The sequence below is a fragment of the Balaenoptera ricei genome, chromosome 6 (genome assembly GCF_028023285.1).
Source record: "Balaenoptera ricei isolate mBalRic1 chromosome 6, mBalRic1.hap2, whole genome shotgun sequence".
NCBI classification, from domain to species: domain Eukaryota; kingdom Metazoa; phylum Chordata; class Mammalia; order Artiodactyla; family Balaenopteridae; genus Balaenoptera; species Balaenoptera ricei.
This window is the reverse complement of record NC_082644.1, coordinates 113,982,078-114,007,580: the sequence shown is the minus strand read 5'-3', so window position 1 is coordinate 114,007,580 and position 25,503 is coordinate 113,982,078. Positions and strand designations below refer to the sequence as shown.

General features: G+C 51.7%; 1 protein-coding gene across 1 annotated transcript in view; it reads right to left on the bottom strand.

Annotated features, from left to right (window-relative positions):
* MVB12B (multivesicular body subunit 12B) overlaps positions 1 to 25,503 on the bottom strand; it is a 187,484-nt gene that overhangs the window by 17,856 nt on the left and 144,125 nt on the right. Inside the window, 2 exon segments of the mRNA XM_059926690.1 lie at positions 3,800 to 3,859; positions 6,389 to 6,444. Of these exon segments, the coding sequence (XP_059782673.1) occupies positions 3,800 to 3,859; positions 6,389 to 6,444 (116 nt within the window).

The window sequence follows — 25,503 nt, the reverse complement described above, 5'->3', positions numbered from 1 at the left end:
GGCCCGTGAGTCACAACTACTGAGCCTGCGCGTCTGGAGCCTGTGCTCCGCAGCAAGAGAGGCCGCGATAGTGAGAGGTCCGCGCACCGCGATGAAGAGTGGCCCCCGCTCGCCGCAACTAGAGAAAGCCCTCGCACAGAAACGAAGACCCAACACAGCCAAAAATAATAAATAAATAAATTTAAAAAAATTATTAAAAAAAAGAAAACTGTGTCCCTCCACTATGCCGTGTTGCCTCCACTGTCTACACTGTCCACAAATGTCCCTGCAGACACCCGGAATCTACACACCCACATGGCAGGCGGCTCCGGCCCACACCGCCAGCAAGCCTCGTCCCACCCTCCTGCTGGCGGGCCGAGCGGCACGCTCTTGCTTGAGCTCGTCAGATTCTCGGGCTGGCGGGCTGGAGGTGCGCTGTCACCCACTGAGGGGAGGCAGCACCTCATCTCTTTGCATCTGTTACTCAGTTCATGGCGGGTCCGCGCTGTGATGAGGGCCGCTGGGGACAGCACTCCTGGGCTGGCTGTTGGTGATCCCTCGGGTCCCTAATCACCAAGCTCAAGGCTGATGGGGTGATGGGGCTTGTTCAGGGGGTGACCTGTCCCCGAGGCTAGATGGTGGTGACAGGGCGCACGCAGGCTAAAATTCAGAAGCATCCCCCAGGCAGGGCAGGGTGAGTAACGTTCAAGTTGGCAGGAGAGCGAGCCCACGCCAGTCCTGGACAGGAGGCAGCATGCTGCCTTCAGGGGCGAGCACTCTCACTTCCTTTACAGCCAGGGTCACCCAAGCCCAGGTTTCTGCTGTGAGCTGGGGTGACACCACCTCTCCCATGGGGCACGGACGGATAAGGGAGGGGAGCGCCTGCCCCAGACAAAGCAGCCCCCACTGATGCTGGGCTCTCCCCGCTGCTTGGGAATCCCAGGAAATCCAAGGGGGTGTTCGGGATGGGCAACGGGACAGTGCAGGTCGTGGTCAGCCCAGAAGTCTCCCGCCTTCTTGGGGGAGGGCGCTTGGCTTGATAGTGTAAATGTGAGCAAAGCAAACCCCCAGTGGAGCACCCCTGCCCCAAGACCCCTCCCCAAGCACATGCCCCTGCCCCCACCAGGGCAGCCAGACTGGGAATGGAAAGGGGCAAAATCATCCTGACTAGGGGGACCCCCAGCCACTCAGGGCCAACCCACGGAGCCCAAGTGTGAGGCCAGGGGGCCGTGGGCAAAGCTTCTCCTCGGCCTCCAACCCTTGGAGCTATGCTGAGTTCAGCGGCTAAAAGGGGCAAGTTCCAGTTTATTTACGGAGAAAATCCTCTGACCTTGTTGCAGAAGGAGGAGCCCATTCACCAAAGTGTGTAGATGTCAATATACTAATCACCATTAAATGCACGTGGATGGCTGGCGGAAGTAACTTTTAAATCCTCAGATTAAATGAAAATCTCCACAGCATCCTTGACTGCAGTGGTATTTGTGATGGTTTTATACCCTATTTAGCGTTTCTAACCTCTCCCCGTTTCCCTACATTTTCTTTAACTCTAATTTCTTTCAACAGAGAACACAGACATGTGTTTTTAACTCATCACTGAAAACAAGGAAGCAAGCCAAGCTTGGTCAACGGGGCTGTCTCTGCTCCACGACCAGCAAGAGGGCAGCTCGCCAGGCTGCAACAGGACAGACTTACACCGACTCTCCCCGCTTCCTGTGGACCAGGGGAACAGTAGTAACAATGACCATGACCATGACGGCAGCCGCCGATAACTAACTGGGCAGTAGCCAGAGCAGGTGCTGTTCTAAGCCACTTCCATGACTGTCTCGGTCAAACCCATAAATGCTACAGGGCACTTTTATTACTATCCCGATTTTACAGAAGAGGAAACTGAGGCTCAGAAAGGTTAAGTGGAGGAACTGAGGATTCTGCCCCGCCGGGCTCTGTTCAGAGCACCTGACATCAAGACGACGCATTCAAACCAAACACATTTTTGGCCCTTTAGTGGGGAAGAGAATTAAGAGAACTTAGGGTGGTTTCCACCACATGTACTGGCTCTGCACTGGGCTCTCTCCTATTTCACCCCGTCCTGGTAGCCTGAAGGCCCGGCCGGGGTCAGAACCCAGGTCGACGGGCCTCCCAGGTACCACTGTCACCATCAGCCCCATCAGAGGACAGGGAGCAACAGACTTTATGTCATAACGGAGCGGATTTGGAGTATGACACGCTAGGTCTCAATCTTGTCTTGGGTATTATTATTATTACTATTTCACCGCTCAGTCTCAACTTCTGCCCCATGAAATGGGGAGGAACAATGCCACCTGGTCAACTTGGGGTGAGAATCGGTGATGACGGAGGTAAAGCCCAGGCCCAGAGCGGAGCATGTAGCAGGTGCTTAAATGAACGGGGCTCTGGTTACAGCCCAGGAGGATGGGCGGGGAGAGAAGGGGCGACATTCACAGCTGCCCCGTCTCTGGCACTCACCACCTACCCCGCCTACCCAGGGCGATGAGCAATTGCTGCCCGCAGTGCTTCACACATCTATCCACTTAGTGTTCGTGAGACAGGTTCTACTGTTATCCTGGCTTTAAACAGAGAGGGGGCGTGATCACCGGACCCCCACGCGCGCCCCTTAAGGTCTGTGTGACCTTGTCCATCCTGAAAGGTCACAGGCCACGCGTGGCCCTGCTTCACTGCCTGCAGCCAGAGCAGGTCCCGGCAAAGGCGTTCCACATAGGCTCGCTGGCGCCACTCTGTGCGGGACCCCAAGCAAAGGCAGTCTGTAAGCGGATGGCCGCCTCAATTTTGAGCAGGGCTGACCGGGGGCTCCACGCACATGTATATTTCTGGTGTGGTAGCCAGACATTCTTTTTCCTAAGTTTATCCGCCCCCCAACATCTATAGATGACAATCACGTTGGTTTTTATGATTTACTGAAAATCAAAGACAAAAGGGGACTTTTTTGTCTTGTTTTTGCTATGACAGGTTTAGAAATTTGTAGTACTACACTGATTCAATTTTCCTTGATTTCAGCCATCTTTCAATAATGCAACCTGCTTCTGCAAGCTGGGTACACAACAGAAAACCCAGAGGAACTGAGAATATTGAAATGGTTCTACCATTTCCATCTTTGAGACAAATGTGCCTCTCAGAGGAGAGCTGGCTGCAAGCATGTGACCGCTTAACAACTGTCTACATGTGAAAGACGACACACACGCTAACGCTGTCTTATGAAAGTGGGGAGACCACCGGCAGATCTGACCTCTAGCTTGATTCCATTATCTCAACTCTCTTTCTTCGGAGTTGTCACATGTGCGCCAATCCTGGATTTCTTTCTTTTTTATTAGGAAAACATCCAAACTCTTTCGAAACAGGCTGCCAAGTGGGGTCTGGCTTATCAAGCACAATGGAATGTACCGTGATCCTTCCTCTAAATCACGAAGAGCCTCTGACATTTCCCCAAACTCCTACTGGTGGCAAATAATAAAACAGAAGGCGGAAAAACCAACTCCGCACCCACCCACCCCCAACCTCTACCTTCTTTACGCCATGACATTTAAAAAAAAATGAAGCAGAATTGATTGTTCCGTGTATCACGTAAAACCTTCTGTCCTATTACTTTAAGTAATATACACATTAAAAGTGAGTTTCTTTTTCTCAGAAATAAACTTGAGTGAAATGAAAGTATTTTTCTCAGAGGGTCACCCCACACCTAGGTCCCTCCTGTTCCTGGAACACAAACCCTAATGGGGATGGGAGACCCTGGGTCGAGTGAGTGATGACCCAGGCCCCCCACCTGCCCCACTCTGGGAAGCTTGCTTACCTCTTTTTCAATTTCTGCCAGAGATTTGATGGTGATTCCCAAGAGATCAAAGGGCTGCATCTGAAAATACAGATCAAGTCATCCTTTTAAACGGCTGGAAAAATGCTGCTTCACGTTTGTTCTTATTCACAATTGTGACACTTCAAACCCCCTTGTGATCTGGCGTTTTCTCCACTCCTTTTCCATGGAAACCATCAGTGTGACTATAGTGACGAGTGAGGGTAAATGGACCAGTAGCAGGAGCAGACTCAGAAGACCTGGCCGTCACCGGGGTCCCTTCTGGTGGGGACCCCAGCCTAGGCACCTGTCTGCAGAACCCGGGGGGCGGGTCACGGCTCTCCTGAAAGACCATGACTATCACCAATAATTTCTGCCTCTTGTCTCTCCCTGCCCACAGGAAAAGCCGGTGTGCTCTTTCTGCAGCCGCGGGGATGGAGGTGCCCACGGCTTCCCCACACCGCCCTGACATCCGCGTCTGTGTGCTGGAACGGGTCTAAGGAACTCCACGAGGCAGGCAGCCAATCTTCTGCCCGGGATTCCTTGGCATCAGAGAAGGAGCTGGAGGGAATTCCAGGTCTTTGAAAATGCAAGGTAAATGAAGTAACTGCCCATCAACTGTCATTTAAGAAGTCAGTGGTGGTGGAAAATGGTAACACTGCATTTTAATGGGTGTTTCTGTAACTTCATAAAGATGGGGACCTTTCTTTAAAAACGCTGGCTTTTCCAGACAGCATGAAAAATCAAATACACATGGCAACAAGAGTCAGCTGGAGGCCCAGAGAAGCCTGGGCTGAAATAATGCATGGTGAGGGGCAGCGGGAACCTGGTCTCTGAGGTCCCTGGTCCGAGTCCCCTCAGGGATCATCAGTGGTCTGTATTCCCGAGGGGTACCAGCCCAGCCTTCTGCAGCCCAGGCCAGCAGCTGGCAGCCGGGGATGAACAGGTGAAACCTGAGAATCTCTGACAAAACCCCGGGGCCTTCACGGTTCTGAACTGCAGCCCGGAGGGGGTGGATTTCCTGGGAGGGGTGGTAGAAAGAGGCCGGCTCTAAGCCCACGGACCTTGGATTCTAACTGGGCTCAGTGCCCCTTCGTGATGCAGCAGCGGCAGGTTAATCACTCGAGCATTTCCTCTCCCGTTACAAAGCATTGCGGGCGGGCCCTGCCGGCTGGGCTGCTGAGATTAAACACAGAAGCTCTTGCACTGGGCTTGGCCCGAATCCGCCTGCCTGAGCACTTGCTGAGTCGGCAGAGCCCGATCTTGGGACAGGGCCACCGAATTAGGCACTCAGCTCCTGGGGCTGCTCTGCCAGTAGCCACAAAACAGTTTGGCTTTCTCCTGCTGCCAGCCCGAGTGGTGAGAGAGTGGGGCTGCCTGCCCGAGCGGCCCGGGATCCAGCAGAGGTCCAGCTGTTGTATCATTAGGCTCTAACTGCCCCACTAAACTTTCCTGATTGGAGCCGGTACGCAGGACAGAACAGCCTCTCCAAGGGAGTGGGCGGGAGAGGCGCCAGCATCTCCATGGCAACGCGGCCAAGTGGAGTCGGCTGAAGTTACTCATGCTCCGCAGGTCAAGTCACGAGCGTTTTTCAAGATTAAGCTGCTTACCAGAAGGGTTCAGAGGAGGCCTATTATATTTCATGAAAACGGAAACTCCAGTGCAGGTCAAATCGCGAGCTGGGTGGTTTTAAGCTGGGTCCAAGAAAAACACTGAAGGATTCTTTAGCTAGTGCCCAAACTAGGGCCTTCATGTTTATTAGCTACTCAAAGCAAACTTCTGCAGAAAGGATTTTAAAAAGCCCAGAAAGCAGTCTACTGAGCCAGCATGGACCAGGCCTGCACAGCTGAGGGAGGGCCACTGCCACACTGGGGGGCGGGCGCCACCGGAGAGAGCGCACAGGGGTGCCAGGCGGGGCCCACATAGCTGTGCGTGCTGGGTGCCTCTCACGATCTGGGTTCTGGCCTTCAGACCCAGCTAGCTCACTCAATCCCTTTGTCACTAAAGATGGCTCAAGGGCCCAGCCTGGCCTCAGTTGCCTCACGTGTATCATGGGGTCCGTGCTAGCCTGCAGTGGGCGGGAGACCCACAGCTGCAGGGCACCCAGCACTAGCAGGCCCAGCCCTGCCATTCGGATGCCTGCGATTTAGAGCAGAGAACGTGGTCATCACGGAATGCGGCAATGACAATGGGGAAGTGAGGCAGCTGTCTTCCTGCTGGACACTGACTTTGTTAAATAAAAAAGAACAGAAATTAATAAGGTGAGCTTGGAAAGCAAGAACATTTACAGCCGGTGAAGTTCAGTACAATTTGCCATCACATTTGAATCAAAAAGCTCCGGCTGCGGCTGCGTCTGAGTGTGTCTGCTAGTCTGTCTCGCTCCCTCCCCATCCTCATCCTTTCTTTCACTTCTCAAGCACCCACTATGTGCAGCATTAGCTGAAGGGGCCCAGGGAGGAACACGACCCAATTCCGGCTCTCAGGCAGCCCTGCTGTAGGCTGCAGGGCTGAGCTTCCAGCGGGGGGAGAACACGAGGACAGCAGTGATTCCAGCAGGGGCAGAAGGGGAGGGCGATCGTGCTTAAAACTTACACTTTCTGGAACGCAAGAAAACTTCTCTGAAATCATAAATGGCACACCATCCATTGCTGCAAAAGAAGAAAAAAAGAGAGGAAATGGCATTGCGAACACCACTGATGTTCAGCACCTTGAGATACTGACACAGACAGTACAGGCCGGTCAGGGGCTGGAGCCGGCCGACACGTGCACAGGTGAGTGGGGCCGAGGGCAACGGGTGCCCAGGTACCATTCCTGCTCCCAGGAAGGACACACACCTGGTGAGCGAGGCAGACGCCCCGCCGAAGTGCAGACGAGCTGTGAGAGCAGGGAAGGGTCCAGAGCCCACCCGGGGTCCAGCCTGTAAGTGGTGGGAGCCACCGAAGGGCTGGTGGCAGGACAGAGGCGCACGAGCGCTGAGGGGACAAGGCCGCGCTCGGCGAGGAGGTGGGCAGTAAGCGTGCTGGTGAGACGTCCTTCCAGCTGAGCCTCATCCCAGCCAGGTTGGAGGAAAGAGTGGTTCTGGAGTCAGACACACTGGGTTTGGACCCTGGCCACGGCTTTGGGTGCGCCTGAGCTTAAAAGGAAGACGGCGCGGCCTGCCAGTAGGTGCGAGCGGGCTGTGTGTGGGGCTCCGCCCCCGGCGCCCAGGTGCTCGGCAGGCGGGGCTGCGCGGCCACCATCGCCGGCTCCTGGTCCGCTTTCCTGGGCTGAATCGCGGCTCCCCTGTCTGCTCAGTGTTAACAGGACACAGAAGGGGCGGGAATGGGTCCCCAGCAAAGGAAAACGGGGCGGGGGTGTGTGTCAGCGGTTCAGTTCCTTTCCCACAGCCCCGTGCCCACCGAGTCCCCAGGTCATCGCTGTCAAATCACGACCGGGAGCTGCCTCCCCGAGCGCGCGCTCTCCCGGGAGGAGCGGCATTATGACGTCAGTGCGGACACCTCGGCACACGGAGGAGCAGGTCGCGCCGGACCGAGCGTGACGCCGGGGTAGGACCGAGCGTGACGCCGGTACCCCGCAGCGTGAAAGCCCGGCAGCCGCGGGCTCTGGGGCGGGCGGGGGCTTCTCCTGGGGCCCGGCTTCGCCCTCAGGTCTGAACAGAGGCCAAACCCGGCCTCCCTGGTCCCAGCCACTGGCGTGGCGTGGAGCATCACGCCGAGGGCAGCGGTTTTCTGGTAAATTGTGGTCATAAGAAGAAACGGAGTGATGAGTTCCCTGGGAAACGATCATCTCTGCCTCCCCCGACATCTAAGATGGGGCCCTCTCTGGTACACAAGTGGTGGACAATTTTTTTTCAGTCCTAAGGAATAAGAGTCACAGAAGCAGAAAGAAGAAAAGGAAATAAGAGAAAGAAAAGAAATCTGGGACAAAGCCTCTCTGATCAGCAAGATGAACCAAATGTCTCACTTTAAGCTACATTCCTAATTTCTGGGAAGATAAAAATGGAACCTTCTCTGGGAAGTTTGAGGAAAAAGCAATAGCACAGATGGCTGCAGCTGCTGCACTGGAAACTTCCTCCTTTCCTGGGAAGCCTGCTTGGCCACGGGGCTCCGACAGAGAAGTCTGTGGTCAGAGACCTCGCATCATGGAGGCCCTGCGACCTGCCCTCACTGCCTGGAAGAGGACCAGCTAAGCACTGGGAACAGTGTGACAGCTCCCCAGAAAGGCAGGGGAAAGCCCACAGTAACCTTACACAGTACAGCACACATGCAAATATACAAATGAAGTCTGAGCACCTATGCTCATTTACAGCTGGGAAAACCCATCCCTGAACAGATGGTCCCTGAAAGGCCACGACGCCTTCTAGAAAGAGCAGGACCAGGCCCACCCAGGACCCAAGGAGAGGCCAAGCTCCCTTCCCAGAAGTTGCCACCGTCCACTCAATGTGGCTGGGAGTCAAGGCTCACCCCATGCGGCACTCTGACCCCAGCCCCCTTTCAAAAGCCACGGAGGCAGGAGAGCACGCAACACTGACAGCATTTCTGATCATTCGCAGATTGGGGGTCAGAGCCCACACAGGTGCCAAGCAGTGACTCCAGTCTTTGGCCCTTCCATGAGGTATACATGAAATTTCTGAGAGCAAACCTGCTTCTTCCACACCAGGGCCTTTCACGGTTTTGACATTACCATTCCCCCCCCACCCAGGTGTCTAGCTGGCCCTTCTACCAGCTCCTTCCCTTCAGACCTATGGGGCAGGAGGTGGGCTTGTGTGCAAAAAGCCCCATCAGACCCATCATGGTCTTTTTGAAGCCACTCTTCCCTTGGCCATCCCCCTCACCGTTAAGGCACCGCCCCCATCATGGCCACCCCAAGTCAGGCGCTAGAAGCCACAGCCTACTTTACCTCTTCTTCAGATTCTCAAAGCCCCCTGTTGTCACCTGCCCTGGCCATGTCACCCTCTGCTCTCTGCACACGTGTCTGCACACATGCACCTCTTTCCCAGCTTCTCTCTGCCCAGGAGACAGACGGTGGGGCCCAGGGCAGAGCTCCCTTCCTGAGCTCGGGAAGCAATCCGACCCAACGCTGGAGAGCGGTTTCCAGTGAGCACATCTTTGGCCACATTGCTAAGTGGAGAACCCCGCTCGTTCATTCACTAGGCTTTCTGCCTTTGGTGTTTAAAGACCTCCTTAGTGTCTGGGGGTTTCTGGTAAGATATGGTGAAGATCTCCCTTCTCCCTGGTGACAGTTGTTTCCATCCAAATGTTAACACGTGTTCAGAGAACTGGTGTTCTGACAAGGTAAGTGACCTGCAAAGGCCCGACGACCCCGGGAAATGAGAGACCTGGGGAGCACTGGGCGAAAGTGAGGAAGGCTGGTGACCCCTGCCCAGCGCGAGGCTGGCAGTCAAGCCTGCGTACAAAGGGAAGAGACAGGAGGATTTCCAAGGTGGGGTGCTTACTGCCCCTCCGCACAGGATGCCCCGCCCCTTCGCCCTACGTCCACCCACCGCCATCCCTCTGGGATCCGCTCAGAGTGGCCCCCTGGGTGCCTAGCCAGGGCCGCATCTCCTCTCTCGGCTGAGGGTCCTGGCCATCCACGTGTGAGCCACCTCTGCATTCCTGTCCCAGCACAGGGGGTTCCTGGGGCGCTCAGCATCCCCTGTAACGGGGCTCCAGCCTGGGGACATTTGGAGAGAAGAAAGGGAAGACGCCTCCTCAAGACTGCCTGCCAAGCAAGAGGTAGCAGTGAGGGTGGCCCTCCGGACTGTGGGGCTGATGCCCTCCTGACAGGGTTTAGCAGCAGAGGAGATGGTGTGGAGATCCACTCGGACCTACCCCGACCTCAAGGGGAGCTGTCTGGGGAAGGGAGAGAGATGCGAACTTGGGGATAAGTTACCACTTTATCTTAAGAGTTCAGGACAGAAAGACGGGCACAGCCGGATGCTCCTTGTATTCTAGAAAACAGACTTTAACAATCTTGGAAGAAAAGAGAGTGAGTCCATAGGGTCCCAGGGGCTGAAGCTCCCGAATGGGAGCTGGCTCGAGAGGAACAGTCGCCATGGTGACACGTCCCGAGTCCCTGGAAAGGGGAGCCAGAGTCCCCAGGAGCCAGTGAGAGTTTGCTAAACAGATGATATGCCAACCAAGTTCCACTTATTTAAAAAATCTAATATAGCCTAGATTATGGTAGGCTGAGGAAAACATGGATTTTAGCAAAGCACTTGACAAGTTTCCCATGTTACCCATACGGACAAGATGGATAAATACAGCTGGACAACGTTAAGGTAGGAGAATCCGTAACTGGTTGCACTAGACGTTCAAGACGCTGATTAATAAATTGATGTTGACCTCAAGTGACCTCTCTGGAGGGTGCCCAGGGTGCTATCAATTACTCTAATGAAGACATGCATAGTGGGCTTATCCAGTATGTGGCTGATGAGGACAGTCTACAAACTGGATAACAGAAGACCAATAAAGATCTCAAAAAGCTGGAGTCACGGGCTAAATTTAACAGATGGAATTTACTAAAGGTCAGTGCTAAGTCCTGTACTTTAGGTCCAAAACACCAAGTGCGTTATAGATGGAATGAAAGAGATGTTCATGCTGGAATAACAGCAGAAGACATGAAAAAAGACTGGTCTGTAGTTGAACAAGTCAACAGCGTGACTTGACTGTTTAGAAAGGGGGAGGGATGGCATTGTAAGGGACAGTGCAGCAGTCCTAGTGCCAGGGTGAGGGAGGCGCCACCTTGGTCTGCTCCGGGCCCAAGGGAGGGGTTCAGTGCCGGGGCTGCACTCTCAGAGGGTCGTCCTGGGCAGCCTGCCAGATGGTGAGGGACCTGAAGCCAGCCCACAGGAGGGAAGGAGAGGAAGCCATCAGACCTGCTGCTCCGGGAAGGCCTGATGCCGTCCACTTTTGTTCATCGTTGCACCCCACCTGGCACCCGAGAGCCCAGCGCCGTGCCCGGCACACGGGAAGTGCAGCAAGATGGGGTTTGGTCCAGATACGAGAGGCCTTGAAGGTGAATGTGGTCAAATGTCTGCACATGTTCTCGGAGCTGTCACAGGAAGAGGGGCTAGAGAGACGGGGCACGATTCAGAGGGGGGACCCTGCCCTCCTCGGGGAAAGGCAGAAGGCAGGACCAGCAGAACGGGCTGACAAAGGTCCAGGTGGACGGCCGCTCGTCAGGGAGTTAGGGAGGGATTTTGTGTGTTGGTAGAAAGCTGATCTGTGGGACTGCTAAATCCCCTTCTAATTCCATGACATCCATTTCTGTTCTCCTTATCTGGGCAGCCTTTCCATATTTTAAGATATCTAGAGGTTTGCCAAACATAATTCTTGAAATCAATGGCACACATTTTTCATGCGTTCCAAAAGAAGTTCATAGGTCATCTCCGTCTGGGCTCCTTGTGGGGAGCCGCGTTTACTTCCTTCCTTCCTTTTCTCCCGAGCTGAGGCCAGGGTTTCGGCCTCACCGTGATCCTCCTTCTAGCCTTCAGCCTGCTGCCGAGTCCTACTCAGAGTGACGTGCAGTGGAGGGGCTGGAGGGAGAGCCGTGACGAGGGGGCAGCTCTCATGGAGCCACTGCTCAGGGGGTACATGTTCGCCCCCCAACCGGCCCTCCCAGTCAGCCTGGGGTTGTACAGGGTTCTCACACGGACACGGCCTGACCGATTCACAGTCACAACACAGAGGCAGGACACGGAAGCCTGTCCTTTCCTCATTGGCACCAACGGCGGCATTCCCGGGGCCCAGAGCAGTCCGATCTCCAGGCCCCTCGGCTCCCTTAAACCTTGGCTGTAACAGAACTTCTCCCCTAGCCCAGTTCTAGGCTAGAAAGAGAGAAAAGGAAAGGAAACCACATTTACTGACCACATACTAGAGAGTGAACATGCACCAAATAACTTAACCCTCAAAATGATCACGTGCAAGTTACATTTAAGGAAACTGAGGCTGCAGGAGTTACACAGCTTGATGGGGCCAGGATTCAAGTCCAGAGCCATGGGTGTGGCGCTGCCATGGGTGTGGCAGGGAGGAGGGGCCTGAACTCCAGGGGGCAGCACTTGTGGCCGAGAGGCAGTCTCACCTCTCTGAGCCTTGGCCGCCCTGCCTGTAAAGCAGGGACAACACAGCCAGCTGTCCTAGGAGGTGCTGTGAGGGCTGGAAGGGGCACACAGCCAACGTGGGCTTCTGCGACAACCCAGAGCCCCGTGCCAGGCAGGCTCCCTTTCAGGACCAGGACAGTGCTTTCTTCGCCGTCTTCCTTTTTTGTCCTTTCTCTATTTTAGTTTTGGTGGCAGTTTTAACAAAACGCTGATCCTCTGCACCGAGCGGCGTAGAGCAGATGAAAGCGAGGATGTGCCGTGGGCTCCGTGGTGCAATTAGCATTCTCCTAAACAAACGAGCTTCAGCAGAGCTGTAATTAAGCAGGCCTGTAATTAAGTATATGCCCTTTATCATAACGATCATGCTTAAAAATGGCATGATGCATGGAACTCTGTTATTAATGCTGTAATCCCAAACTGAAGTGCGAGTACATAGAAATCAGTGTGTCAGGCCTGTCACCAGAGTGTTTGTAAAATACATTAAAGAAAAAAACCAGGAAACAATGAGCTCATTCAACTGTTCTTTTTACAATCAGGCACTACAAGTCAAGAGGATTGTGAATGCTTACAGAATCTGCAAGGTTTAAACAAATAAAGCTCTAATCTGCTACTGTATTAATACCACCCCCTATTCTAAAGAAGGAGAGGAGGGGGGGTGATTTTTTTTTTTTTTTTTTTTCCCCAACTGACCGGGATACCTGCCTTTGCTTTCCTAGGGGAAGAAGTCCAATTTGGGTGCCGTATCTGTTTGGACATAAAATTGGATTTCGGCTTTTGCACAGACAGCTCTGCCATGAATCTGTAGGAACTCTGCCTGGCAAGGGGATAGGGTCACAGCTCCTGCGTATGGGAGCTACTGTGTAACTGTACTTGCCAAGGCAGTCCCTCAGCGTCTTCCCTTGATTCTCCCCTCCAAATGCACACCCCCGGACTTCTGAGGGCTCAGCACAAACCCACCGCTGACCAGCTCCCAAAGGCACCGGACCAGGACCAGCCCATCACCTTGGTCAGGCCTGCCGATTCCTTCCTCAACGAGGAAATACTCCAGTCGACACATGTGTTAATTTCAACGCCCTTGATAAAGAGATTCGTAAAGTCATGTGGTAAAAAAATGTGAAATTTTTAAAAAGATTCCATTACTAGCATCTCAATTGTCTGCTTACAGTTGCCAAGTGGTGTTAAGTGAGCTTGGTCATGGTTCCTCAGAAGTCCTTGCAGAGATGAGGGTGAACAACGCGGCTTATTGGCAGGCAGTCATTTTCAGAATAAAATTAAAGGCAGTTGGAATGGTAGGAGACCTTTAATTCTGTGGGCCTGCTTGGGGCTCAGAGCTGTAAATAATCAGCAACCTGGCCCTTTCTTCTCCCCTTTCCTGCGGCATTTCAAAGGTTCTTTACAATTTGTGATGGGAAAAATGCCAGCAACTCTAGATTTCAAGGCCATTTCTCAAAACTCATTTGCAAACCAAAACACCAAGCCCGTTCGGCTTTCCTGGTGATTTCACTTTGGGGATATTCCTTGGAAGACATTTGTAGACGCCCCAGAGCTGTCTGCTAGGTGACATTCCAATTGAGTTTACACAAGGCCAACAACTTCCTTCTAGATCCCCAAAGTAATTTGTTTTGCCACGTTATTCATAAGCCAGAAGGAGTGATTTATCAGCCACGGCGAGAGCCTCCCGAGTCCCACGCATGAGGTGGCTCCGTGGGAGGAAAGAGGGGCCTTAGCGCGTGAGCACCCTGGGGCCTGGGCAGGCCACTTAGCCTCCGCGTCTGCCTGTCCTCGGGGACGGGGGACAGCCACGGCCGCTCCGCAGCATGGCTGATGGGAAGACACCAGAAGGGACCAGGGGCCTGCAGCAGGCACACCAAGCAGCCCACTGCTTCTTCAGAGGAGTGAATTCAGGTCAGGCCCTCTGCCCCATCTCTGACTTAGGACAAGCGTTCAATCTCTCTGTGCCTGAATCTTTGACTGTAGAAGGAAGGAAATCATACCTGGATTGCTGTGAAGTTTAAATGAGATAAAAGCATAAGGCTCAGCAGGTCACGGAAGCAACCTAAATGCCCACTGACAGACGAATGGATAAAGAAGATGTGGTGCATGTATACAAAGGAATATTGCTCAGCCATAAAAAGGAACGAAACTGGGACATTTGTAGAGACGTGGAGGGACCCAGAGACTGTTATACAGAGTGAAGTAAGTCAGAAAGAGAAAAACAAATATTGTGTATTAATGCATATATGCGGAATCTAGAAAAATGGTACAGATGAACCGGTTTGCAAGGTAGAAATAGAGACAGATGTAGAGAAGGAACGTATGGACACCAAGGGGGGAAAGTGGGGGTGGGATGAACTGGGAGATTGGGATTGACATATATACAATAATATGCATAAAATAGATAACTAATAAGAACCTGCTGTATAAAAAATAAATAAAAATTTAAAAAAAAGCATAAGGCTCAGGTACAAACTAACTGCTCAGTAACTGTCATCATCACGGCACTAGAGGAAAAGCCCTTCCAAGGTAGACCTTTTTCTTCTCTCTTCTTTTACATAAAAACACAAGTGCATCCACATTAAATTACGTAACCCGAGGCTGTAACTCCTGATCCAAAGGCTTCTGGAGGTGCGGAAGTGAAGCCTACCCAGGAGGGCTTCCCTTGGTGTCCAGACCATGGCTCTCCTGATATCTGCCATCCCTGCTGTCACAGGTCAAGCTCAACGGCAGGAGCAGGGCCCAAGGTGGGCCCAGGTGCTAAATGTCCCCTGGAAAAGAACCCCCAAAGCAAAGAGAAGAAAACTGCCCCTGGGTGTCAAGAGGCTAATTCACCAGGTTAGTCAGAAATACCATACTCTTCAAATAAAGGCGCCTTCACACCATAAACGAATATTCTCTGAGGTTCTATTTCGCGTGGGTAATTAGGAAGCCCTCCCCCCCATTTCTCTGCCCACACTGCCCCCGGCCTCCAAAACGCGGAGCACCTGACACTAACTGTCACTTCAGCCCTGCAGCCTGCTTCACCCTTCCACGTCCCAACATCCTGGGAGGAAGCCGAGGGCCCTCCAGCCCTCCTACACCCCTCCTTCTGGAGTAACCGCCCAGCGGGCCCCCGGGGCTTTGCAGCAGGACGCCTCGTGGGTCTGTGCTGGGAGGCGGGAGCCCACGGAGGCTGGGCCACGTGCCCCGCAGGGACTCTAAATAGATGAAAGAGAACGTCCTCACTCTGCTACAGAAACGCATTTCAAAACTTTATAAGTACTTAATGGCTTGCGGCAGAGACCAACTGCATTTTGCTCAAAGTAAAGATAAAATCCAATTAAGTGAGACTTTTCCTTGTTGCTTGTTGAGGGGCTCCTGGGTAAGTCACCATCACCATGTGTTCACACCTGCTTCCCCAGTGCACACGCACAGAAACTCCTCGGTGAGCTCGAGACCAACAAAAAGGGCTTTGGGTGTGCAGAATAAAAAGCTGAACCGAGGGGCCAACACAGGGGTATTGCCACCAGGCACATTCCTGGGGAGGCAGGCATGGTCTAAACCCACTGTCCTCCTGCGACTGAGGCAAAGCCTTGACGGGGACGGGACAGGCCTGGGCAGGGCTTGGGCCCCAGCGCAGGAAGATGCACTTTCATTTCCAGGGCTCTTTTCACCTTCTCAAAACTAACTAATATATATTTTTAAGTTTTATTTTTTTTAACCCCTCAAAAAACGAATACATTCTCTAAAGAAACAATTCCAATAGTCCAGCTACGTTAAGCACCCCTTGACTCCAGAGCCGCATCTCGGGGGTCTCCTCGGGGGAAGAGCCAGGGTAGTGGTCTGTGCACAGTCCTTGGGGTCCCCCCCCCCAGCCCATTTCCTATGGGCTTATGTATATGTTTGCATGTATAGAAGAAATGTAGAATTTTCGGGGGTATGTGTTTGTGTTTTTAATAAAAATAGCATCACAGCATAACTAACTGTTCTGCAACTTGCTTTTTTCACCTGTCAGAGGGTTTCCGTGTCGGGGTAGCTACAGATCTATCTCAGTCTTTGTTACACTTGCACGGAAGTAAGGGTGGGGCGACAACCGAGGGCCAGCTCATAAGGAGCCTTGATTGCCATTTAAAGTGGCGTGAATGTCCCCGTGAGGCCCCTGGGGAGCCACTGAAGGGTTTTTGAGCTGGAGAGTGACACACTGTATTTATATTTGAGGGATGTCTCCTGGTCCAGGCACATTAGAGGGAGTTAGGCTGGAGGCAGGACCACCAGGAGGAGGTTGTGACAGTAAATCAAGGGGGGCTGGTGGCCTGGACCAGGACTGTGACAGTAGGAACGGAGGGGAGGGGACACATGGAGGAATATGTAGATGGCAGAATCCAGGGATCCGGCAACGGGCTGTGGAGGGGTAAGGGAGGAGGGGGCGGAGTCAGGGGTGTCTGAGGTTCTGCCTCAAACAGCTGGGAGAAAGGGATGCCAGGCACAGATGTGGGGGCCAGTGGGGTGGAGTAGGAAGCGCGGGGATGAGCCGGTGGGTTCCATTTTGGATGTGCCAGGTTTGAGGGGCTTTTGAGACATCCAAGGGAAGACCCTGGCCAACACTGGTGGGAACACCATGACCAAGAATGCAAGACTGGTTGGTGAGGACCGCCCGGATGCAAGTACAGAAGTGAGTCCTGACGGAGCGATTGGGAGTTACCGGCATGGTGATAACCAAGGACACGAGAGAAGGGAAGGTGTTCTGGAAGAAAACACGTGAGAATAGAGGCAGGCCCAGGACCGAACACTGAGGGATGCTGACAGTTAACACTCAGGTTGAGGAAGAGAAGCTGGCAAAACAATGCGAAGGAGATTAGAAGGTACTCGGTGATGATGGATCAAAAAATTGGAGGTGTTAGTATAAACTTGGTTTTAATAAGCAGATATATGTCTGTGAGTCTGTTTCTGTTTTGTAGATAGGTTCATTTATGCCATATTTTAGATTCCACATGTAAGTGAAGTTATATGGTATTTATCTTTCTCTTTCTGACTTACTTCACTTAGTATGATAATCTCTAGGTCCATCCATGTTGCTGCAAATGGCATTATCTCACTCTTTTTTATGGCTGAGTAGTATTCCGTTGTAGAAAGAACAGACTTGTGGTTGCCAAGGGGGAGAGGAGGAGGGAGAGGGACGGACTGGGAGTTTGGGGTTAGTAGATGCAAACTATTACATTTGGAATGGATAAACAACAAGGTCCTACTGTATAGCACAAGGAACTGTATCCGATCTCCTTGTATAAACCATAATGGAGGGCTTCCCTGGTGGCGCAGTGGTTGAGAATCTGCCTGCCAATGCAGGGGACACGGGTTCGAGCCCTGGTCTGGGAAGATCCCACATGCCGCGGAGCAACTGGGCCCGTGAGCCACAATTACTGAGCTTGCGCATCTGGAGCCTGTGCTCCGCAACAAGAGAGGCCGCGATAGTGAGAGGCCCGCGCACCGCGATGAAGAGTGGCCCCCGCTTGCCACAACTAGAGAAGGCCCTCGCACAGAAACGAAGACCCAACACAGCCATAAATAAATAAATAAATAAATAAATAATTAAAAAAAAAAACCATAATGGAAAGGAATATTAAAAAAAAAGAATGTGTATATATATATATATATATATATATATATGTATAACTGAGTCACTTTGCTCTACAGCGGAAATTAGCACAACATTGAAAATCAACTATACTTCAAAAAAAGAAAAGCAGGTATACGTGTAAATACATGTAGATATGTATATGTAAATACACATGTACATTTACATGCACGTGTATGTGCTCCAACACACACACACGTAATATATTTCTACCTGCTGAGGCCCTAGAAGCAATGGCACCTCGAGAGTGATGAGCATACCCAGGGCCCAGCTTTTGGTTTCCAGGATTCTCCTCTAAAAGAAATAGGGCTCTTTGGAGAAATGGCTGATTCAGCACTGAGCAGGGAAGGAACACACCTGGGACATCTTGTTGCACCAGAAAGTAAAGACGTTCTCTAAGAATCGGGGAAATGCATCAGTGGGACACAGGAGCCAGGGCTCCCATGGGCTAAATATGGAAAAAATTTGAGCATCAAAATAAATAATGATAAAAATGAATAAGAATCCACTAGTCCACACGAATACACACAAACTGGGGATAAGGGAAAGTTCTTCCTTATAAAAAAATGCCAAGTAAGAAATACTGAAGGAAGGATGGAGTTATAAAATGAATGGGTGCTAAAACTAGTAGGTGAAAATCTGATGAGGAATGAGCTACTTACATAGTCCTGAAGTATTTCCCACAAATTACGTATTAATTACAAAAGGAAAAACAGAAATTTCACAGTGAAGAAACCTGGCAAACAGCACTTCAACCACGTGATCCCAGCTAATTTTACCAATGCTGGGTCATGCCAACATCATGGACCTCCTGATATGATGCACTGAGAATAAATAACAGTGAAGAGAACTGTTCTTGGAGTCAGGGGGCCCACGTGTAGGCCAGTCAGGTCTCAGCGTCCTCATCTGTGAGTGAACGGCTTGGACCACATCAGCCACTTGGCTGGTGCTCATCTGGCAACTTTAAAAAATTATTACTGCTGCCTGCTGTTCCTCCCCCAGAGGTTCTGATTTACTTGGTCTGAGGGTGGACTCCGGGCATCAGTCGTTCTTCAAAGCTCCCAGGTGAGAATATGTGCAGCTAGGTGTGTACCGCCCTGGGCCATCAGATGATCTCAAAAATCCCTCCCAAGCAGCCGCATAGCACAGGGAGATTAGCTCGGTGCTTGGTTACCACCTAGAGGGGTGGGATAGGGAGGGTGGGAGGGAGACTCAAGAGGGAAGAGACATGGGGACATATGTGTATGTATAACTGATTCACTTTGTTACAAAGCAGAAACTAACACACCATTGTAAGGCAATTATACTCCAATAAAGATGTTAAAAAAAATCCCTCCCAACCCTGACATTCTCAGTCTCACAAACCATAACAATCACCTTAAGTATTAAATACGTATTGGTGATTTGAGACCTGGATTTAAACCTCAGAAGATACAATGTACAAAATCCACCAAAGTTGGCCCATTGTAGGTAAACTGATTTCTCTAGCCCTCCTCTAGATTCTACTCAAACAGCCTTCTCAAAAGCAACAATCAGGAAGAGTTATAGCAGGTTCTGGGCCAGATGCCTCCCCTCCCTTCCTCTCCCCTCCCCTCCCCACCCCTGGAGTCAAAGGGCAAGGAGAGAAGGTGTCCCAGGGCGTCCGGGTGTCTACAGCCAGCGCTGACCCACGCTCCAGAGAGCACTGCACCAGGGGCGTCCGTCCAGGGAACAGCGTCGGGGCACTTACACACGTGCCCTCTTAAACCTCCCAGCAGCCCCATGGGTGTCGCCACCCCCACTCTACCAAAGGGACCTGAAGCCCAGGAGGGAGGGGCCTGGCCAGGGCCGCAAAGCTGGTATAGAAAGGGAGCTCTTCCAAGTCCACTGCTTTCCCACCACTTGAGGAAGAGTTGGGAACACCTCCCTACGTGGCATGAAGGAGTCATCCAAGGATGGAAGCAGAAAGGTATAATCGAGAAGGGCGAACATGTGAACGGAAGGTACGCAGAGCTGGAAGGTGTGAAGAAGCCAGCATGTGCGGGGTCTTCATGGTGTCTTCTGGGCTCTCGCCCCAGGGAGACAGCACTCGTGGCCCAGACAGACATACCTGCCCCAGGGATCTTTGGAGTTGGCTTTCAATGCAGGTCTGCTTAGGCTATTCCTTTACTTAAAATCTTCAACTGTTTCCTCAGGTTTAAGGGGTGATGTCCAAATGCCTCAGCCCAGGCCCTCACAGGCTGACCCCAACCTAGCTTTGTGGTCTAGCTGCCCTCCCACCCTGGCTCCCCACAACTTGGGATCTAGCTACGCCAACCTACTCACCATTTCCTGACCAAGCCATGCATTCTGTATGCGATATGCCCTTCTCCTTGCTGTGTGCTCGGCCTGGAGAGCCCATTCCTGTCCGTGAACCCCCCAAACCAGCTGAAAGTTACCCATGTGGGTCACCTTCCGAGCTGTCACTCACTGGAGTCAGTGGCCTTGCTCCCACTGCCACTCTGCTGCAATCATCCATCCCAATGCCTTTCCCCAGATGACAAGCTCCATGCTAGCCCAGGGCCTGCAAGGATGAGGCGATGGACAGATAAATGATGCAAGGCCACCTTTCAGAAGAAAGCTGTGTTTTGAGATGGGAATTCTCTAGGACTCCGTGAAACAGAGACATTCTAACTCCTTTTCTTCCGATTCCATGATCAATGAATAAGCTTTTAATTACTTGTTTGTTTGCCCAAGTACTTTAACACTAGGATAGTAGGCTTGAGCATCACACAAACTGGAAAGGTATAACCTCGTTATAAATTTTAAGATTTGAGAAAAGATTGCCCACAGGTTAAAGGAAAATGGTACAAAATGTGACACTTTGGTACCAACAGCACAGAGCCCTTCTGATCGTGATTAGTGGGATCACACTCCCCAGGGCCTGGGCGCCCGAGTAAACGGGAGAACTTAGGATGAGCGCCCCGGAGCCAAGGCCCTGAGCCCTGCGGTCGGGGGTGGGCCCTGGAGGGGCAGCCACCGCGGGAGGCCCCCGGCTTCATCCTCCCCAAGCTGCCCAGTGATTCCAAAAGCCCCGCCACAGTGACAGTCACACATGCACCAAATGAAGAGCGACCTGCTACGGGAAGTCTCACAACGATCGAAATCCAACCTATGTTTACATAAGACTGCACTGCCTGTGTGCCTTCGAACCAGGTTGTAACTTTATAATAAAACTTAGGGCTTCCCTGGTGGCGCAGTGGTTGAGAATCTGCCTGCCAATGCAGGGGACACGGGTTCGAGCCCTGGTCTGGGAAGATCCCACATGCCACGGAGCAACTGGGCCCGTGAGCCACAACTACTGAGCCTGCGCATCTGGAGCCTGCGCATCTGGAGCCTGTGCTCCGCAACAAGAGAGGCCGCGACAGTGAGAGGCCCGCGCACCACGATGAAGAGTGGCCCCTGCTCGCCGCAACTAGAGGAAGCCCTCGCACAGAAACGAAGACCCAACACAGCCAAAAATAATAATAATAATAAGTAAATAAATAAAATTTAAAAAAATTAAAAAAAAAACTTAATTTGAAAAGAAAAAAACCCCATTTCTACAGCTTGTATTTTTCTCAAACACTGAACTTCCCAATTCAAAACCAAAGGCCTGGGCTTCCTCCCCTTCATGTAGCTAGACTTGCAGCATCTGTGAGGAGGGCAGGCTGCTGGTGCCCACAGAGGGTGCGCAATGACAGGAGACGACAGAATTACCACCTGTAGTTGGGACAGGGCACAGGCAGGCACACTGACCGACACAGAGGTGCCTTTCCAATCAGCAGAAGGTTCAAGGGACTTTTCCCTGGGAAACAGCTTCTCGGGAAAACAGTACATCACATTTCCAAAATTCAGCTCTAGTGGACAAGCTCCCCGGAGCACGGTAATGTGAAGAAAACGAGCAGCCACAGACAGAACTGACGCCTCGGCTGACACCCGATTTGATGTGGAATACTGGGGAGTGGGCTCCCTTCTATCTGGTTGCTGTGTCTCTGAAGTACAATGCCACAAATTACCCAGATTTCAGATTTAAAATTAACCTTTAAAGGGCATGTCACAGAAATGTATTCTCTAAATATTGGTTGTGAGCTCACTTTGTAAGTCTATCACGGAAAATAGGTGTGAGGCTGCCACCCAGCTCTGACTACATCTGTCATGGGCATCTCCTGCCACCTGACAGTAATTCCAACGGAACCCAGCAGTCCCACAAACGAACAATTCAGCCATCCTCGCTAACCACAGTCTGAGCTCAACCTTAAGATTTAATAATAGAGCCTGATAATATTGCTCTCATTTCTAGAGCTGATGAACTTTCAGAGGCAACATGAGTTGAAATAATGAGTGTGGAGATGACAAAGAATTTTAATCCAAGGTTCTTTGAACTATCCAGTATAATAAGCACTTGTTCCTTTCTACAATGGGCATATAAAAGAGAAATCTAAATAATAATTGCTGTAATTATCTTGAAAAATATGCAGAGATTAATGGTGATTATGAAAATCTGTATAATTGTTCTCTGAAATCATCACTGATGAAGTGGTATCTTGAAATGGCCATAGCCGGAGAACTTTTAACACCGAACTCCATGTGGGCATGGAAACGTGACACTTTGGCTCTCTCCTCGTAAAATTATTACCCTGTGTTTACGAAATTGTTTTTCATCATTTCCAATACCCTGGCCTGCATTTTAACTCTTCATACCAGCGCCCTGGAAAGGTTCTAAGACGCCCTTAATGGGATGCATATGTCATTGTGGTTCAAAGCCCCAAGTTCAACTTGTTATTTATTCAAATAATTAATTACTCTTGTATCCATCGAGCAGTTTGTCATGACACATTAATGACTTGATAGACTTCTATGAACTGGTGAACACAGAACAGCAGAGCGTTTTTATCGTCATTTAATTTTAAAACGATCCTGTGTGAAATTATCTAGTCGTGAGTGATGGGAACATAAAGGACAGACTCAGCAAAGCCCCTTTTGGATCATTGCTTTATTAATGGTAACGTCAGGGAAATGAAAAATGCTAACATTGTCATATTCCGCTGCTGGGGGGAGACGAATGGCTGGGGGAGTGGGTGAGGGTGCTGAGCGCTCACGCCAAGTGCAGAAGCCCCTCCTGGCACCAGGCGGGGCGGGGCTCACGCCTTGCACACCCATAACTGCCAGCTGGAGAAACCACCTCCACGCCCAGGCTCCCTTTTGAGTTTATGGCTCTCGACGTCTATTACTTTTGTGTGTGTGGTCTTTTTTTTTTAACTTGAATTTTCCGCTAGTGATATAAAGCAGCCTCACGAAAACATTTCGCTTTATTGCTTTGAACGTTAAATGTTATTAATCCAATAGAAAAACGTTAAAGATATTGCTGTCACCTTTAAATGTGAAATGATATTAGGCGCTAAAAAAATGCTGGGTTAGGAGAAAAGATGTTCCCTTAGTTTCTTTTGAGCTTTGAGATAACTGTGCTGGCTTGATGATAAGATAATATTTCTACAGGGCTCACAGCACAACATCTGCTTAAAAGAGATTTCTTTTTTTTTTTATACAGTAAAAATTGTTTCTCGTTTTAATTACAAACTTGGGAATCTATGCAAACTACTCCCCAGCAGTGTGATTCAAAGACAATAGACCGCAATCCCTGAAGAGCCGCAGCGTAGCCGGCGGGCGGGAATCGCGGGGGCTCTGCCTGCACGTGGCCGAGCCCGCGAGGGGACCTTGGCAGAGGCAGCAGGCATTGTTCTGCCCTCTCGGAAAGAGAAGCAAGCAAGGGTGGATCTCTTTTCCCTTGGGAGCTTCCTGTTTCGTCTTCCCAATTCCGGTGAACGGCTCTACCACCCACCCCGGGGCCTGGAGCCACAGGGACCCGCCCCCTCCCTCTCATCTGGCATCAGTTTCTTTAAATCCCAAAGAGGGCGGTCAGTGGCGGCAGCTCACAGTTAGTTGAACTGCCCTGTGCAAGCCCTGGTCTAGGTGCTTTCTGTGTATTGACTGATTCCTCACGACAATCCCATGAGGTTACATATTATTATTATTTAAATCATCATCATCAACCCCATTTTACAAGGAACATTCAGGCAAAGAGCAGGTAAGCAACCTGCCCGAGAGCACATGGCCAGCAAGATGCGGAGGAGGAACTGAACCCAGGAGCCTGACTCTTTCCTGCGACACCACGGTGCCTCTTAATTCTACCCAGGGATCCCTCTGGCACCTGGCCCTCCTGCCCACCTCTGCTGCCCTGGACCCAGGGGGATGCCCACCCTTCTGGCCCTGACATTAGCTGCTTCGCTACCCCTGGCTCCCTCTAGTCTCCTCTCTCACAGAAGGGGATGTGGAAAGAAATGGGGTCCAAGCAGTCGCTTCCACAGTACATGGGAAGTGCAACAAAAGCGGAGCATTTGGGGCGTACAGCGGGACAGCTGAAAACACAGCTGATGTGAGTTGAAACAGGGGTGTTAGAATTCTGAGGATAAACAACTCAAGGGACATGGGAAGGCCCAAGCCAGCAGTTCGGTGGCCTATTTTGCGGAATGCCCTCCTTTTTCAGGTGGAGACACGTGGGTCAGAGTCTCATGATTTTCACAGGGACATTTCCAGCAAGGCGGCCACAAAGCCAGAGCTCAAGCCAGGTTGCCTGAGGCCCCAGGGCACCTCCGCCCAGGTCCCGACCCGTTAGGCAGTGAGTGCCGGCCCCACCCGGCGGTCAGGGCCTCGTTTTGCCCTGTCAGGAGGTCTGAGCAGAGCCACAGCGAGCAACCGTGGCTCGGTGGAATTCTGCCAGGTTTAGAGGTTGTGAGGTGTATCACAGATTCATCTGGGGGACTGCTAGGGGGCCCTCAAAGAGACAGAGCCGCTGAGATGGAGCTGCATGAGATCACAGATGCCACAGGCAGGGGAAAAAACAGTGGTTTCAATAGGAGCCCCAGATGGAAAGTCCAGGCAGATAATCTCAATCGTAGGGTCACTGCTTCTCAACCAGGGCACCTTCACTCAGGAAGCCGACCACAGGGGCCCTCTCTTTGGAGAGCAATCGCACCCTTCGAGATGACCAGTAGCACCACCATGGGAGACATGCTGGTCCAGACGGGGGAGGCAGGGAGGGTGGGCACCGGTGAGCCCGGCCTTTGTTAGCGCTTTAAAGACAGTGCCTTCAGAGCTGGCCCCATACTCCAGAGGAGGCATCCTCTCTCTCCAAACCACAGGTTCTCGGACTTACAGGTGTGTCAGAATGGCCGGGGATGCTCGTTAAAAATGTGAATCCCTAGCCCCAAACCTCCAGAGACGGGCTCAGGAACTTAGGGACAATGGCACCAGGAGAAACTCCGCTCTGTGCTTAGAGCCAGAGAGCGCTTCGCTGAGGGTCTCATGGACCAAACGGCTACAAAGGTCTCATGGGTGCAGCTCCGTGAAGCTTTTCTGCACAAGCAGGGCTCTCTGTTGTCTGTAAGGACTAACCACGGCAGGGAAGGCAGCACCGTAGCACCGGTCACAGCTGTCATTTGGTGAAAGCCTTGGACTTAGTGCCAGGCACTCTGCTCCACCCTTTCCCGGTCACAACCCTGCCAGGCGGACGCGATCACCCTCTCCTATGTCCGCCAGAGGCAAGGGAGCCGTGCTTCCAGTCGAAAGGGAAGCCAGCACTGTAACCCACGTCTGTCTAGCTCAGGAGGCCAGGCTCTCGACACTCCTACAGAATTTGGTGTCAAGAAACACCAGTGCCAAAGTACAACCAGGGACTCTACTCACTAATGGATTATTCCCTATGCTGTAACCTAACCCTGGATTTCTCTTCGGTCCAGACCCTTCGTGCACTGAGCCTCTAAAACTCACAAGGGAAAAGGAACCCAGAAAGGTCCTTGGTTTTCCTGGCTCTTCATCTGTAGTGAGGTTTCTGAGTACTAAGGTTTCTATGGCTTTTACCTTCACTAGTAGGTAAAAAAGATTCACTTAGCTTGTGACTGTCTTTCTGGAATCCAGACAGAAGGCTTCTCTCTCTCTCCC